At 35.8% G+C, this 25,068-nt stretch overlaps 1 protein-coding gene across 12 annotated transcripts in view; it reads left to right on the top strand.

Moving 5' to 3' along the window:
• LOC125665546 (uncharacterized) overlaps nucleotides 1-22,732 on the top strand; it is a 43,519-nt gene extending 20,787 nt beyond the window's left edge. For 4 of the 12 annotated variants that reach the window (XM_048898234.2, XM_048898232.2, XM_056152285.1 and 1 more), the window contains 8 exons: nucleotides 5,694-5,801; nucleotides 8,165-8,194; nucleotides 10,150-10,185; nucleotides 10,543-10,626; nucleotides 15,902-15,958; nucleotides 17,599-17,673; nucleotides 17,878-17,969; nucleotides 18,327-22,732. In XM_048898234.2, the coding sequence (XP_048754191.2) occupies nucleotides 5,694-5,801; nucleotides 8,165-8,194; nucleotides 10,150-10,185; nucleotides 10,543-10,626; nucleotides 15,902-15,958; nucleotides 17,599-17,673; nucleotides 17,878-17,969; nucleotides 18,327-19,052 (1,208 nt within the window). In that variant the 3' untranslated portion in view covers nucleotides 19,053-22,732. The remainder of the gene's footprint in view (nucleotides 1-5,693; nucleotides 5,802-8,164; nucleotides 8,195-10,149; nucleotides 10,186-10,542; nucleotides 10,627-15,901; nucleotides 15,959-17,598; nucleotides 17,674-17,877; nucleotides 17,970-18,326) is intronic. The other 8 variants (XM_056152289.1, XM_048898237.2, XM_056152286.1 and 5 more) reach the window with 3 other exon arrangements.
• Nucleotides 22,733-25,068: the final 2,336 nt, after the last annotated feature.

The following is a 25,068-nucleotide window of genomic DNA, read 5'->3' as shown; positions in this document are numbered from 1 at the left end:
ATTAGGATGTTCTTAGTCCAGTGAGGTAATTCGCAGGTAGGTTCATCATAATGATTTCCTCATGAATGTGAACTTTTTAGCTCACCTGAGCCAAAGGCTCAAGTGAGCTTTTCTGATCAAAATTTGTCTGTCGTCGTCAGCGTCATAAACTTTTCACATTTTCGACTTCTCAAGAATCGCTGGGCCAATTTCAACCAAACTTACCACAAAGCATCCTTGGGTGAAGGGCTTTCAAGTTTGTTCTAATGAAGGGCCATGTCCTTGTCAAAGGGGAGATAATCACAAAAATGCAAAAATAGGGTGGGGTCATTTAAAAGTCTTTTTCTCAAGAACCACTGGGCCAGAAAAGCTGAAATTTACATGAAAGCTTCCTGACATAATGCAGATTCAAGTTTGTTCAAATCATAGCCCCCGGGGGTTGGATGGGGCCACAATAGGGGATCAAAGTTTTACATACTAATATATAGGATAAATCTTTAAAAATCTTCTTTTCAAGAACCACTGAGCCAGAAAAGCTGAAATTTACATGAAAGCTTCCTGACATAATGCAGATTCAAGTTTGTTCAAATCATGACCTCCAGGGGCTGGATGGGGCCACAATAGGGGATCAAAGTTTTACATGTAAATATATAGGAAAAATCTTCTCAAGAACCACTGAGCCAGAAAAGCTGAGATTTACATGAAAGCTTGCTGACATAATGCAGATTCAAGCTTGTTCAAATCATGGCCCCTAGGGGTATGATGGGGCCACAATAGGGGATCAGAGTTTTACATGTTAATATATAGGAAAAATCTTCTTCTCAAGAACCACTGTGCCAGAAAAGCTGATATTTACATGAAAGCTTCCTGACATAGTGCAGATTCAAGTTTGCTCAAATCATGGCCCCTGGGGTAGGTTGGGGCCACAATAGGGAATCAAAGTTTTACATACAAATATATAAGAAAAATCTTTAAAAATCTTCTTTTCAAGAACCACTGAGCCAGAAAAGCTGAAATTTACATGAAAGCTTCCTGACATAATGCAGATTCAAGTTTTTTCAAATCATGACCCCCAGGGGCTGGATGGGGCCACAATAGGGGATCAAAGTTTTACATGTAAATATATAGGAAAAATCTTCTCAAGAACCACTGAGCCAGAAAAGCTGAGATTTACATGAAAGCTTGCTGACATAATGCAGATTCAAGCTTGTTCAAATCATGGCCCCTGGGGGTATGATGGGGCCACAATAGGGGATCAATGTTTTACATGCTAATATATAGGAAAAATCTTCTTCTCAAGAACCACTGAGCCAGAAAAGCTGATATTTACATGAAAGCTTCCTGGCATAGTGCAGATTCAAGTTTGCTCAAATCATGGCCCCTGGGGTAGGTTGGGGCCACAATAGGGAATCAAAGTTTTACATACAAATATATAGGAAAAATCTTCTCAAGAACCACTGAGTCAGAAAAGCTGAGATTTTCATGAAAGCTTCCTGACATAATGCAGATTTAAGTTTGTTCAAATCATGACCCCAGGGGTTGGATGGGGCCACAATAAGGGATCAAAGTTTTACATGTAAATATATAAGGAAACTATATAAAAATCTTCTTATCAAGAACCACTGAGCCAGAAAAGCTGATATTTACATGAAAGTTTACTGACGTATTTCAGATTTCAGTTTGTTCAAATCATGGCCCCCAGGGGTAGGATGGGGTCACAGGGGGGGGGGGGGGGGGATCAAAGTTTGCATACAAATATATAGGGAAAACTCTTTAAATATGAGCCAAGGTGACTCAGGTGAGCGATGTGGCCCTTGGTACTCTTGTTAATAAGGGCTTTGGAATTAATTGTACACTAATCAACTCAAACGCTAGCATTTTGGGGTTCAGAATGCTATGTTGATGGAGCTACCATTAGAGCAAGTGTTGGCAGCCACATGTATTTAGAGTGGATCCAGAAATTTTAGCAATGGAAGCGGGCTCCACCCCATTCATTTTTAGCTCTTCTGAGCCGAAGGCTCAAAGAGCTAATGCTATGGCCATTTGTGCGGTGTGCGTAAACTTTTTAGAAAAAGGGCTATAACTCAAGAACCCCTTGGCCAATTTTTTTCAAATTTGTTACAGGGTATCATTGGCCCAAGGGCTTTCATAAATACTAAATAGAGGGATGTGACCCTTTAACAAGGGGAGATAATCAGGAAAATACAAACAAAAGTAGTGGTTGCTAAAAAATCTTCTTCTCAAGAACCACTGGGCAGATTATCACCAAACTTACACATAAGGATGAGGATATGTTGTAGATTAAAAATTGTTCAAGGCATTACCCTGGGGCAAAGGGCGTGGTCTCAAGGTCACTTCAAAGTTGACCTAAATTTATATTTCCTTAAATCTTTGATATTTTAGTCATTATAAGGACTAGGATCATCAAATTTTGACAGTTGATGCATCTTAGGACCTTGTGTCAAGTTGTCTCAAAAGTAGGTCACGGTGACCTACTTTTTGAATTTTGCAGGTATTTATTTTAAAATTAATTTTGATGCATATCTTGGACACTTTGAAGCCTATGATCATCAAAACTTGTCAGTTGGTGGATCATGGGACCTTGAAATGCGTCAACTGAAAAATAGGTCACCGTGACCTACTTTCTGAATTTTATGGCTTATCATTTATAGATATATTTTAAGTTGTTATTTCAAATACCGAGAGGTTTAGAATCATCAAATCTTGTAAGTTGATGCATCTTGAGGCCTTGAAACATATTTATAAAAAAGTAGGTCACAGTGACCTACTTTTTGAATTTTGCAGATATTCAAATTTCACATTTTCAATTTTAGATGCATATTTTGGGCACTGTAAAACCTAGGATCATCAAACTTTGTCAGTTGATGCGTCTTCAGTCTTGGGTTTGTGTCGACCAAAAAGTAGGTCACCGTGACCTACTTTTGGTATTTGACAGCTAAATTACTATATTTCAGACACTATTTGACCTACAATCATCAAACTTTGTCAGTTGATGCATCTTGAGTCTTCGGAGTGTATCGACCAAAAAGTAGGTCACTGTGACCTACTTTTGGCATTTGACAGTTATATTTATATATTTCAGTCACTAACTGACCTACAATCATCAAACTTTGACAGTTGATGCATCTTGAGTCTACGGAGTGTGTCGACCAAAAAGTAGGTCACCTTGACCTACTTTTGGAATTGGACGGCTATATTTATATATTTCAGATACTATTTGACCTACAGTCATCAAACTTTGTCAGTTGATGGGTCTTGCATGTTCGAAGGGTTTCGACCAAAAAGTAGGTCACCTTGACCTACTTTTGGAGTTGGACGGCTATATTTATATATTTCAGATACTATTTGACCTACAGTCATCAAACTTTGTGAGTTGATGCGTCTTGCATGTTCAAAGGGTGTCGACCAAAAAGTAGGTCACCTTGACCTACTTTTGGAATGGGACGGCTATATTTATATAATTCAGATACTAATTGACCTACAGTCATCAAACTTTGTCAGTTGTTGGGTCTTGCATGTTTGAAGGGTGTTGACGAAAAAGTAGGTCACCTTGACCTACTTTTGGAATTTGACGGCTATATTTATATATTCCAGATACTATTTGACCTACAGTCATCAAACTTTGTGAGTTGATGGGTCTTGCATGTTCGGAGTTCGCTGACCAAAAAGTAGGTCACCGACCTACGATTGGAATTTGACAGCTATATTTCAATATTCAGATACTAATTGGCTTAAAATCATCAAACTTTGTCAGTTGATATTTCTTGGGTTCTCAAAATGTGTAAACCAAAAAGTAGGTCACATTGACCTACTTTTTTTGAATTCTTAGGATTTAACTAAAGATTTAGAATACTAAGAGGCTAAGAATAGAAATGGTGGGGTTGTACAATTTATCAGAAGAGCGATTCTAGGCCCTTGGACCTCTTGTTAAGGAGTCCGATTGAAACTGAACTAACATGTATTTTAGTATTTTAAAACAAACCTTTTTGTACAGTGTCTGTCAGTAAACTTTTAACATTTTCAACTTCTTCTCCAGAACCACTGGACCAATTTCAATCAATCTTGGTACAAATCATCCTTGGATAAAGGGAATTTTATTTTAAAGAAGGGCTATGCTCCCTTCAAAAGGGAGATAATCAAGAAAATGCAAAAATAAAGTGGGGTCATTTAAAATCTTCTTCTCATGAACCAATGGGTCAGAAAAGTTGAAACTTTCATGAAAGCACCCTGACATATTGTAGATTCACGTGTACTCAAATCATGGGTCACAGAAGTAGAGTGGGGCCAAAAATCATAGTTTTGTATGGAAATATATAATGAAACATCCTTAAAAATCTTCTAAACAATATGGCCATGATTAGTCATGTTAAAGCAAGCATCTTCAGGTAGTGCAAATTCAAGTTTGTACAGTCAAGTTCCCCCATCTCCTTGGGGGGGGGGGGGGGGGGGGGGTTGACAAATTACTTATGTCCTGTCTCTGTCTGAAATTATAACCTTGCTCATATTTTTTTAATGGTGTATGATAGGGATTTTATATGAGTGTGCATTTCTTAGTTGTGACAAGACCTTGGTTTTGGTACCAAAGTGTTGAAGGGGCATGGACACGATTTGAGCTGAAATTTTTCAATTTTTTCCCCCCATTTTTATTGTTTATAATGCTTAACTAAAGAATTTCTAATGGTAAACCAAAATTTGAATATCAGTTTTTGAGTTACAACCTATCATTAGATCAAATGCTGTCTGATGTGTTTCATACTGATTGTTAGGCCGTTCTTGGCACACTGATTTTGATTATGGATAACTCCATTTACCTGATCAGGATATAGGGCTCACAACAGGTGTGACCGGTCGACAGGGAATGCTTACTCCTGCTAAGCACCTGATCCCACCTCTGGTGTGTCCAGGGGTCCGTGTTTGCCCAACTATCTATTTTGTGTTGCTTAGGCCTAAAGGAGTTATGAAATTGATCACTGTTTGTTATCTTCACTTTTCATACAGCATTCACAATTCTTTGTTATGCAAACAAGGCTCATGCAGTGTTTTTGTTTACATATAGATGTGCCAAACACTAGAAACTATTGAATTGTGTTTATAATTAACTTGTAAATTGAAAAAAAAAATCTGCTTTAAACGAAACTTTATTAGAATATCTAATCTATGTTAACAAAAACATGGCACAAACCTTATTTACATTTCAAAGAATTGTGAGCTCTGCCTCTCCCATGTACCTTGACAACTAACATTCAAATTTTTGCTGACCATTAGAAATACCTTAGGCATTCTAAACATCAACAAGAGGCCCATGGGCCACATTGCTCACCTGAGTCGCCTTGGCCCATATCTGAAGACTTTCGATATATATTTGCATGTAAAACCTTAGTCCCTATTGTTTTCTATTAAGCAATCTATATGTAAACAAAAACATGGCACGAGCCTTGTTTACATATCAAAGAATTGTGAGTGCTTTATCTCATTTGTAACTCAACAACTGATTTTAATAAAATTTTAGTTGACCATTAGAAATACTTTAGTTATGCGGTATAAACAATAAAAATGGAAAAATAAAATTTGAAAATTTACAGCTCAAATTGTGTCCAAGTCCCTTTAAGGCATTTGGGGAGTGAAAATTAGTTTCATTATGTTTGTCAATTCCATATGTTTTTATTACAAAAAAAAAATTTGCTTGAAATCAGAAATTGTGTTCCCAGAGTCAGGTGGTGGAAAGGTCATTCCCGACAATGAGCTACCAGAAATTGATGACCCCTTGCAATCAGAGGATGTCATTGACAATATCTGTAATGGTAAGTACCCCATATTCAAGTAGTTTTGTGAGATTATGAACTTAAAATTCTGTTGCTTATTAGTTGTTCAAATGTCATAATTTGGTTGTGAACTTTTTACACCCTATGCTACTAGTTTGGCCTCCATTGGTCCAGTTCATGTCAGTGCAACTCCTCTGAAACTGGTGAACAGAACTCCATGAAACTTTCAGGAAATTACGATTAAATTTTTGGGGGGGAGTTATGCCCTTTTTTGAACTTAGAAGGTTATCCAAAATAAATATACTACTGAGACAATTCGTAAGCACAACTCTTACGAAAATGCTGAACAGAATTTCATGAAGTTTTGTAGTTAATGTGGACATATTGTGTAGATGTGCGTATTCACAGGAAATTCTAATTTAATTTCTTTTCTTGGGAGTTATGCCCCTTTTGAACTTTAAATACATTTGAACAAAATATACCATTTGGTGCAACTTGCATGTAACTAAAATATTTCTGTTTTTATACCCCCCGCAAACGAAGTTTGGGGGGGTATACTGGAATCACTTTGTCCGTCTGTCCGTCCGTTTGTCCGTAGACGCAATTTGTCCGAAGTTTATTTCTAATACCGCTGGACATATTTCATTCAAACTTTATGCACATCTTCTATATATTATGTAGTTGTGCATCTCCTATTTTCATTGAAATATTTTTAACAGTTATAGAAATTACGCACATTTTCTTTTCATTTTGGGGGTTGCGCACTTTGTCCAGAGTTTAATTCTAATACCGTTGAACAGATTTGATTCAAACTTTATTCTCATCTTATATATATAATGTAGTTGTGCATCTTCTATTTTCATTGAAATATTTTAACAGTTATGGAAGTTACGGACATTTTCTGGTTTGGTTGTACTTGTAGTAATAGACACAATTTGTCCAGAGTTTACTTCTAATACCGTTTTACGTTCATAAGTCAATCAGGAATTGAAGAAGTGGAAAGAAGTTCAACAATGAAGTTCTACCAATACTTGAGCTAATGTCATTTATTTACTGACAAAATCAATGACAAAGTAAAGTTGGCATAACATAATGATCTTTAACAAAGTGAATATAAACTAAAGACTAGAAGAGTTGACCAGGGATTTGCAATCATACAGCCTAAAATGTGCCAAATAGTATTCATTGTTTATATTAAGCATATTTTTAATATTTCATGTACTGCTGTATTGTAGAATATACACATTGATTGCCCTGTAGATAATGTGAAAATATCCAATCTGCTTGCATTAAATATTTCCCATCATCTTATATGCCCCGCGGGGGGTATTAGTCCCATTAGGACAGTTCTAGTTAATTAATATTTTACACAATTTACATTTTTAAACAATTTTACATCTGACTTGAATGGTGCCATCTATTTACATCCTCATTCCCGGGTGAAAATAGTGCAGTACAGCAGAGAAGCATAAGACTTTGTTGTATAATAATCTCTGTGTAGCATTGCCATTCAGTATGTGTAGCATTGTCCTTCATTGTGGGGGGTGTGGGGTATGTGAGCTTGCTCACTTATGAAAATAAATCTGTGGATGGGTATTTTTTTTTTTTTTTTTTTTTTTTTTTTTGTTGGTGGTTTTTTTTTTTTTTTTTTTTTTTGGTTTGGTTTTTGTTGTCGGTTTTGTGGTGGTTTTTTTTATTAGCTCTTCTGAGCCAAAGGCTCAAAGAGCTAATCATATGGCCATATGTCTGGTGTGCGGTGTGCATCAACTTTTTGGGAAAAGGGCTATATCTCAAGAACCCCTTTGCCAATTGTTGTCAAATTTGTCACAGGGTATCCTTGGCCCAAGGGCTTTCATTTTTAATAAAATTAGGGTTGTGACCCTTTCACAAGGGGAGATAATTAGGAAAATGCAAATAAAAGTAGTGGTTGCTAAAAAATCTTCTTCTCAAGAACCACTGGGCAAATTATCACCAAACTTATGCATAAGGATGAGGATAGGTTGTAGATTAAAAATTGTTCAAGGCATCATCCTGGGGCAAAGGGTGCGGTCTCAAGGTCACTTCAAAGTTTACCTTAAATTTTGTTTTGTTAAAACTTTGAAATTTTGCTTAGTATAAGGACTAGGATCATCAAATTTTGTCAGTTGATGCATCTTAGGACCTAATATCATGTTGTCTCAAAAGTAGGTCATGGTGACCTACTTTTTGAATTTCGGAGGTAATTATTATTAAATGGATTTCGATGCATATCTTGGACACTTTTGAGCCTATGATCATCAAAAGTTGTCAGTTGATGGATCATGGGACCTTGAACTGCGTCATGTGAAAAGTATGCCACCATGACCTACTTTCTGAATTTTATGGCTAATCATTTATGAATACATTTTAGGTTGTTATTTCAGATACCGAGAGGTTTAGAATCATCAAATCTGGTAAGTTGATGCGTCTAGAGGCCTCGAAACATATTTATAAAAAAAGTAGGTCACAGTGACCTACTTTTGAATTTTGCAGACATTCAAATTTCACATTTTCAATTTTAGATGCATATTTTGGACACTATGAAAGCTAGGATCATCAAACTTTGTCAGTTGATGCATCTTGAGTCTTCATAGTTTGTTTACCAAAAAGTAGGTCACCGTGACCTACTTTTGGAATTTGATGGCTATATTTTAATATTTCAGATACTATTTGACTTACAATTATCAAACTTTGTCAGTTGATGCATGTTGAGTCATCAGAGTGTGTTGACTAAAAAGTAGGTCACTGTGACCTATTTTTGGATTTTGACGGCCATATTTGAATATTTCAGATACTATTTGACTTACAATCATCAAACTTTGTCAGTTGATTGGTCTTGAGTCTTCAGAGTGTGTCGACCAAAAAGTAGGTCACTGTGACCTACTTTTGGAATTTGACGTTTATATCTGAATATTTCAGATACTATTTGACTTCAATTATCAAACTTTGTCAGTTGATGCATCTTGAGTCTTTGGAGTGTGTCGACCAAAAAGTAGGTCACTGTGGCCTTCTTTTGGAATTTGACGGCTATATTTGAATACTATTTGACTTGTCAGTTGATGCATCTTGAGTCTTCAATGTGTCGACCAAAAGTAGGTCACCGTGACCTACTTTTGGACTGTTACATTTCAATTTTCAGGTACTATTTGACTTAACATCATCAAACTTTGTTAATTGATGAATCTTGGTTAGTGAGAATTTTTGCCTGTTCTACAATGTATCAGAAGAGCGATTCTAGGCCCATGAGTCTCTTGTTATTATTATTTTGATCTACAGTAATCTGACCATTAAATTTTGAGATGTGTATGCCTCATGTGCAAGTTCTCATTTTTTTGCCCCCCTTTAAAGAAGAGGGGCATATTGCTTTGCACCTGTCTGTCTATTGGTATACCACATGTTTTTCGCTCAATATCTTGAGAACCATTCACTTGATGGTAATGATATTTCATATGTGGGTTGATTGAGTAGAAGAGGACCCCTGTGTTTCCTTCAGGTCCAAAGGTCAAGGGTCAATCTACTCTGGACATAGGAAGACATTGTCTGCTCAATATCTTGAGAACCCTCTACTTGACAGACATCAAACTTGGTACACTGATACATCCTAAGGAGTGGATGACCCATATCAATTTTGAGGTCACATGGTCAAAGGTCACGGGTCAAACTGGACATAGGAATATACTGACCACTCAAAGTCTAGAGAACCCTTTGCTTGATACTTGGTACACTAGTACATCTTCAGGAAAAGATGACCCCTATTGATTTTGAGGTCACAGGGTCAAGGGTCAAACTGGACATAGGAATATACTGTCCGCTCAATATCTTTAGAACCCTTTGTTTGATGACATCAAACTTGGTACACTGGTACATGTTCATGAGAAGATGACCCCTCTTGATTTTGAGGTCACATGGTCAAAGGTCACGGGTCAACTGGACATAGGAATATACTGTCCATTCAATATCTTGAGAACCCTTCACTTGACGGACATCAAACTTGGTACACTGGTACATGTTCAGGAGAAGATGACCTCTATTGATTTTGAGGTCACATGGTCAAGGGTTAAACAGGACATAGTAATATATAGTTTCCTATATTTTAAGAATTAATTGCTTGATTGACACCAAACTTTGTACACTGGTGCAGCATATAAAAGGAGTAGGCGACCTCTATTAATTTTTAGGTCACATGGTCAATCCACTCTTGACATACGAAGATACTGTCTGCTCAGTATTTTGAATTGGTGATACTACTATCAATTAAATGATGCATGTGTATAACTCTTTTCAATTTTGCACCATGTGGGGCATATATGTTTTACAAACATCTCTTGTTTTTTATTTCAACTACAGGTTTATGCATTTATATTTGTAGGTTTGAAAGATTTCAAATTCCGAGAGGAGAAGAAAGGTAATACTGTGCATATGTATACTTCACCACATGCCACCTCTCCTCTTCATGCCTTCTGGCACATAAAGCCCCAGTATTCATATTCATAGAAAGGGGAAAACCTGCAAAAATCTTTTTCAGCAACAGTGTCCCGATTAGGATCCACAGGTACTGCAGAATCAAGTTTCTTTGATTTGCATACATAGTGTATCTTTAGATATTGATTACCACCCAAATGTCATGAGACTTGGGCAACTTTTGCTGTACGACTCTTGCATATTGGTTCAATTATGATGCCTGTTTTTTTGTTATTCCTATTTCATCGTTAGCCTTCAATTTATACTTCTTATATGGAAAAAGTAATGTTTTTTGTTGCAGGTTTTCATGATATAAGAAAAAAGAAGAATATTAAAACTGCCTTATTCAAGCGGATAGACAAAGAGATATCAGAAAGTGAAAGAGGTGAGATCTTTTGAAGTTCGAATGGAAATGTTTATAACTAGTGATATGATCTCTGTGTAATTTCACCTGGTATTTTCTCATTGCACAAACATACATCGCTCACTCACTGTGTAAAGGAGATGTAAATTTCATTGCACATTGGGTTAACAATGATCCATTGCACAATGGGGTAACGATGATGAAAGTTTGAATGAACAAAACATTAGACATTTAGATATACGTGTTTCATACCGATTGTTAAGCCGTTCTTGGCACACTGATTTTGACTGCAGATAACTCCGTTTACCTGATCAGGATATGGGGCTCACGGTGGGTGTGACCGGTCAACAGGGGATGCTTACTCCTCCTAGGCACCTGATCCCACCTCTGGTGTGTCCAGGGGTCAGTGTTTGCCCAACTATCTATTTTGTATTGCTTGTAGGAGTTATGAGATTGATCACTGTTCGTTATCTTCACCTTGCATATATCAATGATGTTATTATTAATAATACTCATTTTAAGGTCACCAGAGTGAAACTATTGCTATAGGTCGGCATGCGTCTTCGTCCGGCATGCATTTACAACTGAACATTTAAAACTTCTTCTTGAGAACTACCAGTCCAATTCTTTTCAAATTTGATATGAAGCATCTTGGGGTCAAGAGGGTACATAAATTATAAATTTCAGGACTCTTGCACACCTGGGGCTTTAGGGACAGGACATAAACTGCCAAAATTTTATTAATTTTCAAAAATCTCCTCTACAACCAAGCATCTGTAAGAAAAACTAAATGCACAGTCATGCAGAGCAGGAAGGCCTCTTCTAAAATGGCAAATTTCATGACTGCCAGGGTAAAGGTTCTGACTCCAGGGTGGGATGAAATTTGATACGTATAATGTAGAAAACATTTGAATAACATCTTTAATGTTATTGATAATGAATTGTCACTAAATAGATATTTGGAGGGATAATCCTTTATCAAAATTGTAAATTTGAGGATCCGAGGGCACAGGGGCTAAGCCTGTTTTGGGCCCGAACTCTGTGATACCATAAATATAGAAAGGGGTCTAACTCTGACACAGATAAAAAAAACTAACCACTCGCTTCAAATGCCTAAAAAATCTTAAACTAGGTAAGCTATGCGTAATTTGTCGTTTTCCCTGCATAGATTAATGTTTTAACTACTTGCATGCCAAATTTCAAGTCACTGGTTCTTAAAATAACAAAGATATACGTCATCGTTCTCTCGATTTCACTTGTTTATTTTTACTAGGACATTTACCGGTCCAGGTCACGGAGTCGTTTCTCGCCTATGACTGCAGCGAAATTCAGACGAGTATGGAAGATTTCGGACCTGTCAATTAAAATTTCACATCAATTATACGCTACTTACTTCCTCATATTTTAATAATGTTCTTCGTGTAGACGTTACACGACTTATTGTGTCGCCTGCGTTACACGCAGTGGCGACATATAGGGATTACTATCCGTCGTCGTCTGGCGTCATCGTCACAAAAAATTTCTGTCACAGTTTTCTCAAGAACCACATGGGGCAACTCCCTGATATTTGGCACAGAGCATCAGTGTGGCCAACTGTATTGTGTAAGACATTTTCGAATCTGTCGCTTATCAACTTCCTGTTTGCCGGGACTTAGAATTTTTTACAGCAAAAAAAATTCTGTCACACTTTTCTCAACAACCACATGGGGCAACTCCCTGATATTTGGCACAGAGCATCAGTGTGCCCAACTGTATTGTGTAAGACATTTTCGAATCTGTCGCTTATCAACTTCCTGTTTGCCGGGACTTAGAATTTTTTACAGCAAAAAAATTTCTGTCACACTTTTCTCAACAACCACATGGGGCAACTCCCTGATATTTGGCACAGAGCATCAGTGTGCCCAACTGTATTGTGTAAGACATTTTCGAATCTGTCGCTTATCAACTTCCTGTTTGCCGGGACTTAGAATTTTTTACAGCAAAAAAATTTTTTGCTGAAGATTTTATTTTATGATTAACTGAAGGACAGTATTTTTATGTACAAAAGGACAGTATTTGTAATTCCCATACTGAAGGACAGTATATGTGATTTCAGAACAGCACTAATTATGATTTTTCTTGAGAAACAGTAAATTGGATATATAAAAAGACAACAAGACTAAGCAGTAAACCCAACAGATAATTACTTATGGTTATTACCATTGTCTTGAAGAGCACAGTAACAGGTTGATACATATTTTCAAACATATGTTTTCATTCAGTCTACATTTAATAAATGTCTTAATTTCAAACAGATTCTCCCACAAATTCCATTGCATAATAATGTCTCATCTTTCAATTTCAATTAAGTTATCGTTAAAGAATGTTTAGTAATTCTCAAAACCTTTAAAAGGAGTATTAAACTGACAAAAACCATTTGAATAAATTACTTTTTCAACATACGTGATATATTACATATAGAATGAACTAGCAGGCGACACATGTCTTCCGGGAAAGACTTAATACTGCGTTTTCCTCAGCAGCATCAACTGTTGACAAGAGCTGCCGTTTTAATGAACGCACTAAATACCCAATAAACTTAAAATCTCAAATACCTTAAAACTGATCAAAACATTATTCTTGTGATATTGCACTTAGAGAAGGAAATTGAACATTATTTCTTGGCTTTTTTAATTTTTTGTTTTTGTTTATTCTATTTCATTTAGATTATTATTACCCATTTTCCCCTTCTTTAAAGTTTTAGACATTTCGGGTATTTAGTGTATTCATTAAAATGGCAGATTGTCAACAGTTGATGCTGCTGAGGAAAAATAAGTCGTGTAACGTCTACACGAAAAACATTATTAAAATATGAGGAAGTAAGTAGCGTATAATTGATGTGAAATTTTAATTGACAGGTCCGAAATCTTCCATACTAGTCTGAATTTCGCTGCTGTCATAGGCGAGAAACGACTCCGTGACCTGGACCGGTAAATGTCCTAGTAAAAATAAACAAGTGAAATCGAGAGAACGATGACGTATATCTTTGTTATTTTAATAACCTGTGACTTGAAATTTGGCATGCAAGTAGTTAAAACATTAATCTATGCAAGGAAAACAACAAATTACGCATAGCTTACCTAGTTTTAAGATTTTATAGGCATTTGAAGTGAGTGGTTAGTTTTTTATCTGTGTCAGAGTTCGGGCCCAAAACGGGCTTAGCCCCTGTGTCCGAGGGGTAAGGTTTTTGGTACTGGAATGGAGTCAAAATTATTATAGTGATTATAGGTAATAGGTTTCAGTTGTATACAGTGCTAGTGGAATGCTTTGAATATAGCAAAGTGGTTTATTTGAGTTGATGCTAATTTGGTTCTTAATCGATCTTATGGTATAATGCACCATTATGTCTCCCATTCATAGGTCACTTTTCATTCTTCAACCAAAGTTTGTCTGGATTGTAACTTAAGAACCCTTTGACAGTAAGACTTCAAACTTGGAAGATGAAGAGGTGGTATTTAGGAGGAGTGAACCAAAAATTTTGACCTGGACCCATTTATAAAATCAAAGCTAATTGTTTACATCAGAATCTATTTTAGGCCATAACTTGAGAACCCTTTGACATTAGGACTTCAATCTTGAACTATTGAAAGAGGACATTAAGAAAAAATTTACTGTACCAAAAATGTTGACCTTGACCTATTTCTTCATTCAAGGTGAAGTTAAGAAAAATACAACTCGAGAACCTTTTCATTATGAAGGAGAGACATCTGTTTCTTATAACACCCCCCCCCCCCCCCCCCCCAAAAAAAACTCAACACCCACCAGTTTCACTCTGCATTGAACTAGACGTAAAACATCATAATTACTCTCATATATTATAAAGATAATGATATGGTTAATTCAATTTAAGAGATTATTTATTACTTTTGTTACATTTTGTGTCAATATTACCGGTACATTTTGTGTTGCTACAACGCATAAATGATTTGTTTCCAGGCAACATGCACTCACACAGTTGGTAATACATTGTGTTCACTGTCAATATGCATTTTCCGAGATTTCGGCTCTTATGTTATCTAAAATGCATAGGTATGTTCAGAATTCTATTGAACGCTTGAGTTGGCACATGGATGATGGAAAAGTTTATTGAATTTTGATTATAGCAGCTGATGATACAGAATATACTATGTGCATTAAATTAACTATACCAAGAAGAATTTTTTTGGGAAGTAGGCCATGAAATTGAATATGTGATTATTATACCCCCGCAACAAGTTTTGGGGGGTATACTGGAATCGGGTTGTCCGTCCGTCTATAGACGCAATGGTTTCCAGGCTCTAAAGCATTATCCTTTCCACCTACCGTCACCATATCATATATATGGACTACCCATGGGATGAAGATGTTCCCTATTGATTTTGGGGTCAAAGGTCAAGCGCACTGGACATCGAAGTAGCAATATGGTTTCCGGGCTCTAAAGCGTTATCCTTTCCACCTACAGTCACCATATCTTACATATGGACTACCCATGGGATGAAGATGTTCCCTATCGATTTTGGGGTCAAAAGGTCAAAGGTCAAGCACACTGGACATCGAAGTAGCAATATGGTTTCCGGGCTCTAAAGCATTATCCTTTCCACCTACAGTCACCATATCATACATATGGACTACCCATGGGATGAAGATGTTCCCTATTGATTTTGAGGTCAAAGGTCAATCGCACTGGACATCGAAGTAGCAATATGGTTTCCGGGCTCTAAAGCGTTGTCCTTTCCACCTACAGTCACCATATCATACATATGGACTACCCATGGGATGAAGATGTTCCCTATTGATTTTGGGGTCAAAAGGTCAAAGGTCACGTGCACTGGACATCGAAGTAGCAATTAACAACACCCTTTTGGGAGATTGGGTTAAGCGGGGGGGTATTCTTAGTGAGCATTGCTCATAGTACCTCTTGTTACGTATTTCTTCATTGACACAATTGATTCTTATTTAAGAAAGAAAGATGGTAAATTTAGATTTTTGTTTGAGCTATTTTGATCTCAATTTAAATACTCGTAATTTTACTCAATTTTCGTTTCCTTGCAGTTTAGGTGGTTGTAATAGCTGCTAGACTAGTGATTGATCTTTAGGCAATATATGACAACAATTATTTATGCTTTTGTACCCAGCACTGTACACGAATTTAGGTTTTGCGTCTCACGGTACATATTTTTAGTAAAACAACTATTGGGCAACTCGGAAATTGCGTATTGGCTGGTGTTTTTATTTTGACCCATTCAAGAATGTAAAACATTTTTATGTTCACTTTCAGAATTGACATCATTATGTCAGACTACACAGAATCTTGACTTAAGAACAATTCCCTCAGGTACGTCATTTCAAATGCAGCACATCAAGTTAAAAAATTCAAATTTATTGTGTTTATCATTCTCATCATTTGAAAATAAATACATTGAAATGATAGATGCACAGTTTGACAGAAAAAATGTTTTTATTTTGACCAATTTAATTTTAATTACAGTGTAATGAATTTGTATTTTGTTATTTAAAATCTATTGTCTAAAACAGTATAAATTCGACCATCATCAGTCATTCAGGATTTCTCACATCCTGGTCACGGCACCAAAAATGTAGTATATACGAGACAGAGTCCCATTGTATTTCAACCCAGGTCCGTGTTTGCTCTCAGTTTGTCAATGAGAAATCAAAATCACAACAAGAATAACAAAGTTTTATAAGTCATTATTAGTAGGGGTGCAATGATACGCTTACCTCACGATACGATACGTATCACGATACAGACCTCATGATACGATACGTATCACGATACACAGAAGATACTAAGAATAATAACCAATTACATTGATTTTGGTTTCATTTAATGTCTCTTTAAAGCTGCATATTTTTCTGTCCTGGATGGGTGCTTGTATTTCAGTTCCAGTGTTGATAACATTTGTTTGAACCCCTCACTCTCAACAATCGAATATGGCCGCATGTCCGTTGCAATAAATATTTCAATTGAACGTGATATATTCATTGACTGGGGCGAGTTTACTGGCATCTGAACTTTCATAGCATCTTGCAGGCGCATTTGTGAATGTGTAGGAACCTTCTTCCGAGTGACAGACAAATCGATGCAGGGGTGATGCCTTTTCATGTGTGTTGCCATGTTCGAAGTGTTCCCCGATTTGCACGACACATCAGAAAAACAGTGGTTGCAAGTTGTAACATTGGAAACAGGGACTTGCTTACCGTTTTCTGTTGTTTTTCGGAAAGTGCTCCTATATGGAAGATTTATGGCTTGCTGGAGGAGCAATTAATTCAACAGAACCACATTTTCCACTACCGGAAGCCATTTTTACAACGTAAATTTAGAACCAAAGCAGACGATTCATAGAAATCCGGACCGAGAATACCGAACCGCGGTACAGTATGGCGTATCGAGAATCGAACCGTAGCATAACATTACCGCGATATACCGTCTCACGGTTTATCGTTGCACCCTTAATTATTAGATAAAAAAAATATCTGTAGTTTACATGATATATGTTTGATTCCAAGTCAGAAATACTTTTTAAAAGGAATAAGTAATTTACCTTGAAGTGGCCGAAAAGGGGAAAAGAGAAAAGTTTGGTTCGCAGACCAACAAGTGAGAGGTCCTGAATGACTTATGACAGTCGAATTTATTCTGTTTTAGACAATAAAATTTAAATAACAAAAGGGTCAGATTACAGTACTTTTAAAAGTAATAAATGTGGACTGCAAACATCTGGAATCAAACTTACAATATTATTACAAGAGTTACACATGGTCACTACAAACTTGTTTATAATGAATTCACACTTGCAGTGACATGATTTTCATTCCCTGTAGATTTAAAACATATTTTGTGAACTTGTTGGATATAACGAATTATGTTTATAAAGAATCCAAATTGTTTGTCCCCAGCACTTTTTATAAGCATGTTGTACTGTGGTAAAAAAAAATGCAGTTTTATGCCTTTTCCAGTGGAAAATTTAGGAAGACAAGAGGATCGATATGTTGTGCTGGAGGTTGAACAGAATGAAACACTTGAAGAGTTAGGCAAGTATAGGGTTGTTTTATAAAGAAAAAAGTCAGGATGACAAGTGTTCATGGTTTTCCTGATAAAGGAATGGTTCAGAAGTATTTTTCTGAATTTTAAAACCATGTGCTCAATAAAGTTTGGAATGGAACATTTATGAATGATAAACCCAAGTCTGATCGATAAATGCCTCAAAAACAATATGCTCCATTTCTTATTTTCAGATGTACCGAAACAAGTAAATGAAATAGTGTCTTCTGAAGAAAAAGACAATTTGGAGTCGGACACAGAGGTCCCACCTGTTAAGAAGCCAGATGTAAGTTATTAATATGTATTAGTCATATTTATTATTTCTATGGAGACCTGTGATCCTACCATTAATTATTATATATATTTGCTTTTTGAATATTATCAGTGATATCATTATATTTGTACAGTATGTGTTTATATTGTATTTGAGAAATTAAAACGGCTATGGCGGGCTGTCGCAAATTTATATTTGCATGCTTGGTTATTCAGTATATGAGGAGAATGAATACCACATTTAGCTATTGAACACAATTAATTTATGATTACTGTAATGTAAGAATTTTAGTTTAGAGAAAAATTAAGGTTTGAATAATTTATTTAATAAAAATTACATTAAGTTTCTATTTTAAAACATGAATTGCAGGTTGGAATTCAAATTGAAGACCTGGATCACCTGAGACGATTAATTGGGGATGGACAGGTACGATTTGCATCCCCCTTACGTGTCAGAAGGTGCCGCTTTGGTTTGGAGTATTATCACCATTGCATCACAATAGAAGCCAGTGACCGTTCCTTGACAGTTCTTCACTTAACAAAACGTCCCCCATGTCATATCATGTGCGACATGGTAACCATTGATTTTTCACGTTTAAACAACACATTCTTGGACTTTCATCTAGGAGTAGAACTTCTATGTAAGTTTGAGATTCCATCTCTTACAAATGAATCTGCTTTAGAAGCAATTCGTTTGAGAATTGATTATGTCCTCTCGTTAGATTGCATTAATTACAGCTTGATTTCTAAAACAGGTAACAAGATGTATTGTGCTTCAATGGTATCGTATATTCTAACTGGTGAGAAAGACCACACAGAAGTTTACGATTTCATTAACCGTTACCACATATTCGCCATTTTATTTATCTTGCTCATAGACTGCTCCTGTACTGTGATGTATGGAGTAAGAATTGGGGAAAAGGGATTTTCCAAATTAAAAGGAAAGTTAAAAGATGCATATAAAATAGTGAAGTTATGTACAATAGACAGGTTAAATTCACTCCTCAGTTTTATTATCTGTATGTTTAATCCAGCTGGTAATTTATGGAGATTTTTAAAGGAAAATGTATCAAAAAAGAATAAAAAGAAAGATTAGATTTTTATGAATTTAGCATGAAAAATTTAAAATAAGAAAAGAAAGATTATATTTTTATGAATTTTTAGATGAATGGTATTTTCCTACTCCTGGTGCGTCTATTACACAGTCGGTCTATAAACACTTGTACAATATCAATTGTTGCATGATTCTTCCAGCCACAATTTGTTTTATATCCATTTTCCTATATTTTTTTAAATATTTTAAAAAACTAACTAAAAAGAGAACTGAAGTAATTGTTTATTTTTAATGAAGTACACTTATAATATTTTTACCTTAGTTGAAGAAATAAATCGTGTGTTCAGTGCTTGTCTTATAATGTTGATAGAATCACAAGATTGCTACGCCCCCATCGCCGCAAAAAAAGTTGAAGCACATAAGTCACATAACTCCTGTAACATTTTGTAGAATCAAAATTGTGGTGGAATATGATCAATAACATATGGTAACTAACAATCCTGCAAAATTTGAACAAAATCCATACAGTGGTTTCTGAGGAGTTATATGTAGGTCCACAAAGTGTTCTTACAGTGTAGCATGTACAAATTCAACAAAGTGCCATAACTCCTGTAAAATTTGTCGAATTAAAATGGCAGCATAATATGATCAACTACATATGGTGTCTAAGAATCCTACAAAATTTGAACAAAATCCATCATATGGTTTTGGAGGAGTTGCTTCCACCAAGTCAAGTGGAATGGACACCAGTATTTCTGTGTCGCCTTCCATATGGAAGGGTGGGGTGGACAAAACTTACACCTTTGAACAAAAACCCTACACAAAATTGTTAGATCATGTGTAAATTTAAATGTCTACACTTAAAAGATAAAATTTTATGCTAGAGCACATTAAATACAACCTACATTCCATCGATGATACATGTACATGTGTATGTCGAGTAGTAAATACGTAAACAGGTTATTGAGTGGATTGGCTGAACAGTCGTGACAACATCTGTTTATGGATGAAAATGAATGATGCGCATTTTTTAAACAGATTCGAGCGAGCCTGAGAATCAAGTCATTCATTTTTTAGGCTTGAGATTTTAATTTATATCTTCTGTGCGGGATTTAATTTCTAAAATGGAATCTCATATTTTCTCATTGTGTATCACTTTTTCAATTCTCATTCATCGCCATGATTTGCATTGAATATTATGATGCAATAGATTGCACAACAAACTTTGGAAGTTCTACACCCAAACAGGTGATCTATTAATAATGTCTGTATGTTTGTTTTATAGTTTTATGCCCCCGGAATCGAAGATTCAGGGCCATATAGTTTTTGGCCTGTCCGTCAGTCTGTCTGTCTATGGCAAAAACGTTAACCTTGGTCATATCTTTTACAACATAAAGAGATAGACTTTTCATATTTGGTATGTGTATTCCTTGTGGCAAGATCTTTCCATTATCAACAAAATATTTGACCTGGTGACCTTTATATTGACCTTCAATCTACTTTTCGAAAATTTGAATGTACATGCAAGCCATATGTTTCAAAGTAGCAAGAGATACTGCTTTTATATATAGCATTCGCATTTATTGTGAGAAAACCTTTTCAACTATACCAGGTTTGTTGACCTTGTTACCTTGACATTGGTCATTGACTCAGTTTTTTGAATTTTCAAAAAAAAACTTTAACCTTGGCCATATCTTTTACACCATAAAAGGTAAGCTTTTTGTATTTTGTATGTGTATTCTTTGTGGTTAAACCTTTCTATTGACACCAAAATCTTTGACCTAGTGACCTTTACATTTACCTTTGACCTACTTTTAGAAAATTTGAACATAAGCCATATCTTTCAAATTAAAAAGGGTACTGTTTTTATATTGAGCATGTGCATTTTTTGTGAATAGACCTTTCCAACAATACCAGATTTGTTGACCTTTTGATATTTACCTAGTTTTTGGAAACTTTGTAAAAAAAAAATTGCAGTTCCATTTTGTTGTAATCCGGGGGCATCAATGTTTCACAAACACATTTAGTTTAAAGTAGCAAAGACTTCCCGTTGTCATGACGAGTTTTGTAATATCAAAGAAGTTGTGTTGAGGGGGCTTGTGTTTTAATTTTAGTTCATCTTAGTCACTCATGCTACAACATAAATGCCTAAATGATCAACCTGCTATTCCATGAGTGAGTAGTTTCACGACTATTTTGTGTATGATCTTGAAACATTTTTTTTGTTTAATTTTTCAACATCAGAATCTTCAAGCTATTTGGCTGGCTTATGATCTTGTACTGAATGCTATCAACTGAAATATACGTTGTCATTCACATCATTGATTTCTACTCGTATGTATGTAAAATGTATGTAAAATCTGATTTGATAATGATAGAATTAGTAATTGTTACAGCATCTATACATTGTACTTCTAGGCAGCTACTACTGTAATTTTTGTTTCCATTTTATATCGACCATTTCGCCCACATTTTAAAAAAAAATACCTTGAAAATCAGTAAAATCAAATGTGGTATTCTATTAAAGGTTATGTCAGCCTGAAAAATTATTCATCATGTTGACATTCTTTTGTGCATTTGTCTGTTCTACTGAGTGGAAACTGACGTAAGAAATCAGCATTGAGAGAGTACTCTAGCATGTTATGGAGACGCTTTATTATATTTTGAAATTATGTTATTTGTGCAATTAAATTGTTTATGTTATAGCTCACAGAGATAAATGTCCGCAGAGCTACATGTATTGTCAAGACCTTGTCATCACATACAAGACATGTTAAGGAAAAAACTTTAACCTCAGTTATATCTTTTCAACCAGAGAGATAGGGATTTGATATTTCACATATAGATCCCTTAAAACCAGGTCTTTCTTTTGGTACCAAGAGTTTTAACTTGGTGACCTTTGAACTATGTCCTACTTTTTTGATAACTTTAATCTTACTACATCGTTTGAACCATGGGGTATAGGGCTCTGATATTTGACTTATAGATGCATCATGACAAGACCTTTCTTTTAGTTCCAAGACTTTTAACCTTGACTTTGGGTTTTGACCTACTTTTCAAAATCTTTATCCTTGGCTATATATGTTGTCTTTTGAACCAAAAGGGAGAGGGCTTTATGCACAACTCAAATCTAATTTAATTCATGTCTGAATCCATGTGTGTCAAGTAAATTGTGTTCATGATTTTTGTACAATATTTGTCTCAAAAAAACTATGTGTTCATGCACAGCTATAATTTATTTATCTTCAAATCAATTTAATAGTATACTGAAGCATGATGTACAATATTTTGCAATAGATCATGTGATCTTATTTTAACCAATAGATTTTTTTTTTAAATTTCATTGAAATATACAAATGAAATCTATTGAATCTGTTGCTGTGATAATGTTAGTGAAATTGTATCAGTGTTACATCATGTTGGTGTGCAGAATACATGTAAACTGGACACAAATGACATTTTTTCCAGTGGTTGTTGTACATCTGCATTAATGTTTAGCAAATAGAATCATGTTATATTTTTAATATAAAAATTATTTATGAACACAAAAAAAAAAAAAAACATTCGTATTTTTATTTTTTTATTTTTTTCTATTTCTGTGTTCCAAAGGAATAGTTTAATGAAATTTGAAATTAGCCTCTGATTTAGATTATATTGTTAGATATGTTAATTATTTTATGGTACATTATGAGGTGTACAGTATGAATAAATAATGAACTTTATCAGTGTTTAGTTGTGTATAAATCATTGTTACACATAACCAAGAGGAACTTTTGAATCAGGAATCACCTTTGTGTTTGAAAAAAATCTTCTCTGTATTCATATTGGCCTCATAGTGTTGTAATGACAGTTAACAGTAGACCTGTGGCCTCATAGTGTTGTAATGACAGTTAAACAGTAGACCTGTGGCCTCATAGTGTTGTAATGACAGTTAACAGTAGACCTGTGGCCTCATAGTGTTGTCATGATAGTTAAACAGTAGACCTGTGGCCTCATGTGTTGTAATGATAGTTAACAGTAGACCTGTAACCACATAGTGTTGTAATGATAGTTAAACAGTAGACCTGTCGCCTCATAGTGTTATAATGATAGTTAAACAGTAGACCTGTGGCCTCATAGTATTGTAATGACAGTTAAACAGTAGACATGTGGCCTCATAGTGTTGTAGTGATAGTTAAACAGTAGACCTGTGGCTTCATAGTGTTGTAATGACAGTTAACAGTAAACCTGTGGCCTCATAGTATTGTAATGACAGTTAAACAGTAGACCTGTGGCCTCATAGTGTTGTAATGACAGTTAACAGTAGACCTGTGGCCTCATAGTGTTGTAATGACAGTTAAACAGTAGACCTGTGGCCTCATAGTGTTGTAATGATAGTCAGACAGTAGACCTGTGACCTCATAGTGTTGTAATGACAGTTAACAGTAGACCTGTGGCCTCATAGTATTGTAATGATATTTAAACAGTAGACCTATGGCCTCATAGTGTTGTAATGATAGTTAAACAGTAGACCTGTGGCCTCATAGTGTTGTAATGACAGTTAACAGTAGACCTGTGGCCTCATAGTATTGTAATGATAGTTAACAGTAGACCTGTGGCCTCATAGTATTGTAATGATATTTAAACAGTAGACCTGTGGCCTCATAGTGTTGTAATGACAGTTAACAGTAGACCTGTGGCCTCATAGTATTGTAATGATATTTAAACAGTAGACCTGTGGCCTCATAGTGTTGTAATGACAGTTAACAGTAGACCTGTGACCTCATAGTGTTGTAATGACAGTTAAACAGTAGACCTGTGGCCTCATAGTGTTGTAATGACAGTTAAACAGTAGACCTGTGGCCTCATAGTGTTGTAATGACAGTTAAACAGACATGTGGCCTCATTCTTGCAATGATAGTAAACAGTAGACCTCTTGCCTCATAGTGTTGTAATGATCGTTAAACAGTAGACATGTGGCCTCATAGTGTTGTAATGATAGTCAGACAGTAGACCTGTGACCTCATAGTGTTGTAATGACAGTTAACAGTAGACCTGTGGCCTCATAGTATTGTAATGATAGTTAAACAGCAGACCTATGGCCTCATAGTGTTGTAATGACAGTTAACAGTAGACCTGTGGCCTCATAGTATTGTAATGATAGCTAACAGTAGACATGTGGCCTCATAGTGTTGTAATGACAGTTAAACAGTAGACCTGTGGCCTCATAGTGTTGTAATGACAGTTGAACAGTAGACCTGTGGCCTCATAGTGTTGTAATGATGGTTAAACAGTAGACTTCTGCCTCATAGTTTTGTAATGACAGTTAAGCAGTAGACATGTGGCCTCATAGTGTTGTAATGATAGCTAACAGTAGTCCTGTGGCCTCATAGTGTTGTAATAACAGTTAACAGTAGACCTGTCGCCTCATAGTGTTGTAATGACAGTTAACAGTAGACCTGTGGCCTCATAGTGTTGTAATGATGGTTAAACAGTAGACCTGTGGCCTCACAGTATTGTAATGATAGCTAACAGTAGACCTGTGGCCTCATAGTGTTGTAATGACAGTTAACAGTAGACCTGTGGCCTCATAGTGTTGTAATGACAGTTAACAGTAGACCTGTGGCCTCATAGTGTTGTAATGATGGTTAAACAGTAGACCTGTGGCCTCACAGTATTGTAATGATAGCTAACAGTAGACCTGTCGCCTCATAGTGTTGTAATGACAGTTAACAGTAGACCTGTGGCCTCATAGTGTTGTAATGACAGTTAAACAGTAGACCTGTGGCCTCATAGTGTTGTAATGATAGTCAGACAGTAGACCTGTGACCTCATAGTGTTGTAATGACAGTTAACAGTAGACCTGTGGCCTCATAGTATTGTAATGATATTTAAACAGTAGACCTATGGCCTCATAGTGTTGTAATGACAGTTAACAGTAGACCTGTGGCCTCATAGTATTGTAATGATAGTTAACAGTAGACCTGTGGCCTCATAGTATTGTAATGATATTTAAACAGTAGACCTGTGGCCTCATAGTGTTGTAATGACAGTTAACAGTAGACCTGTGGCCTCATAG

The sequence above is a fragment of the Ostrea edulis genome, chromosome 10, assembly GCF_947568905.1.
Source record: "Ostrea edulis chromosome 10, xbOstEdul1.1, whole genome shotgun sequence".
In the NCBI taxonomy this organism is placed as follows: Eukaryota; Metazoa; Mollusca; class Bivalvia; order Ostreida; family Ostreidae; genus Ostrea; species Ostrea edulis.
The sequence above is the reverse complement of the archived record's forward strand: the minus strand, read 5'-3'. Positions and strand labels throughout refer to the sequence as shown.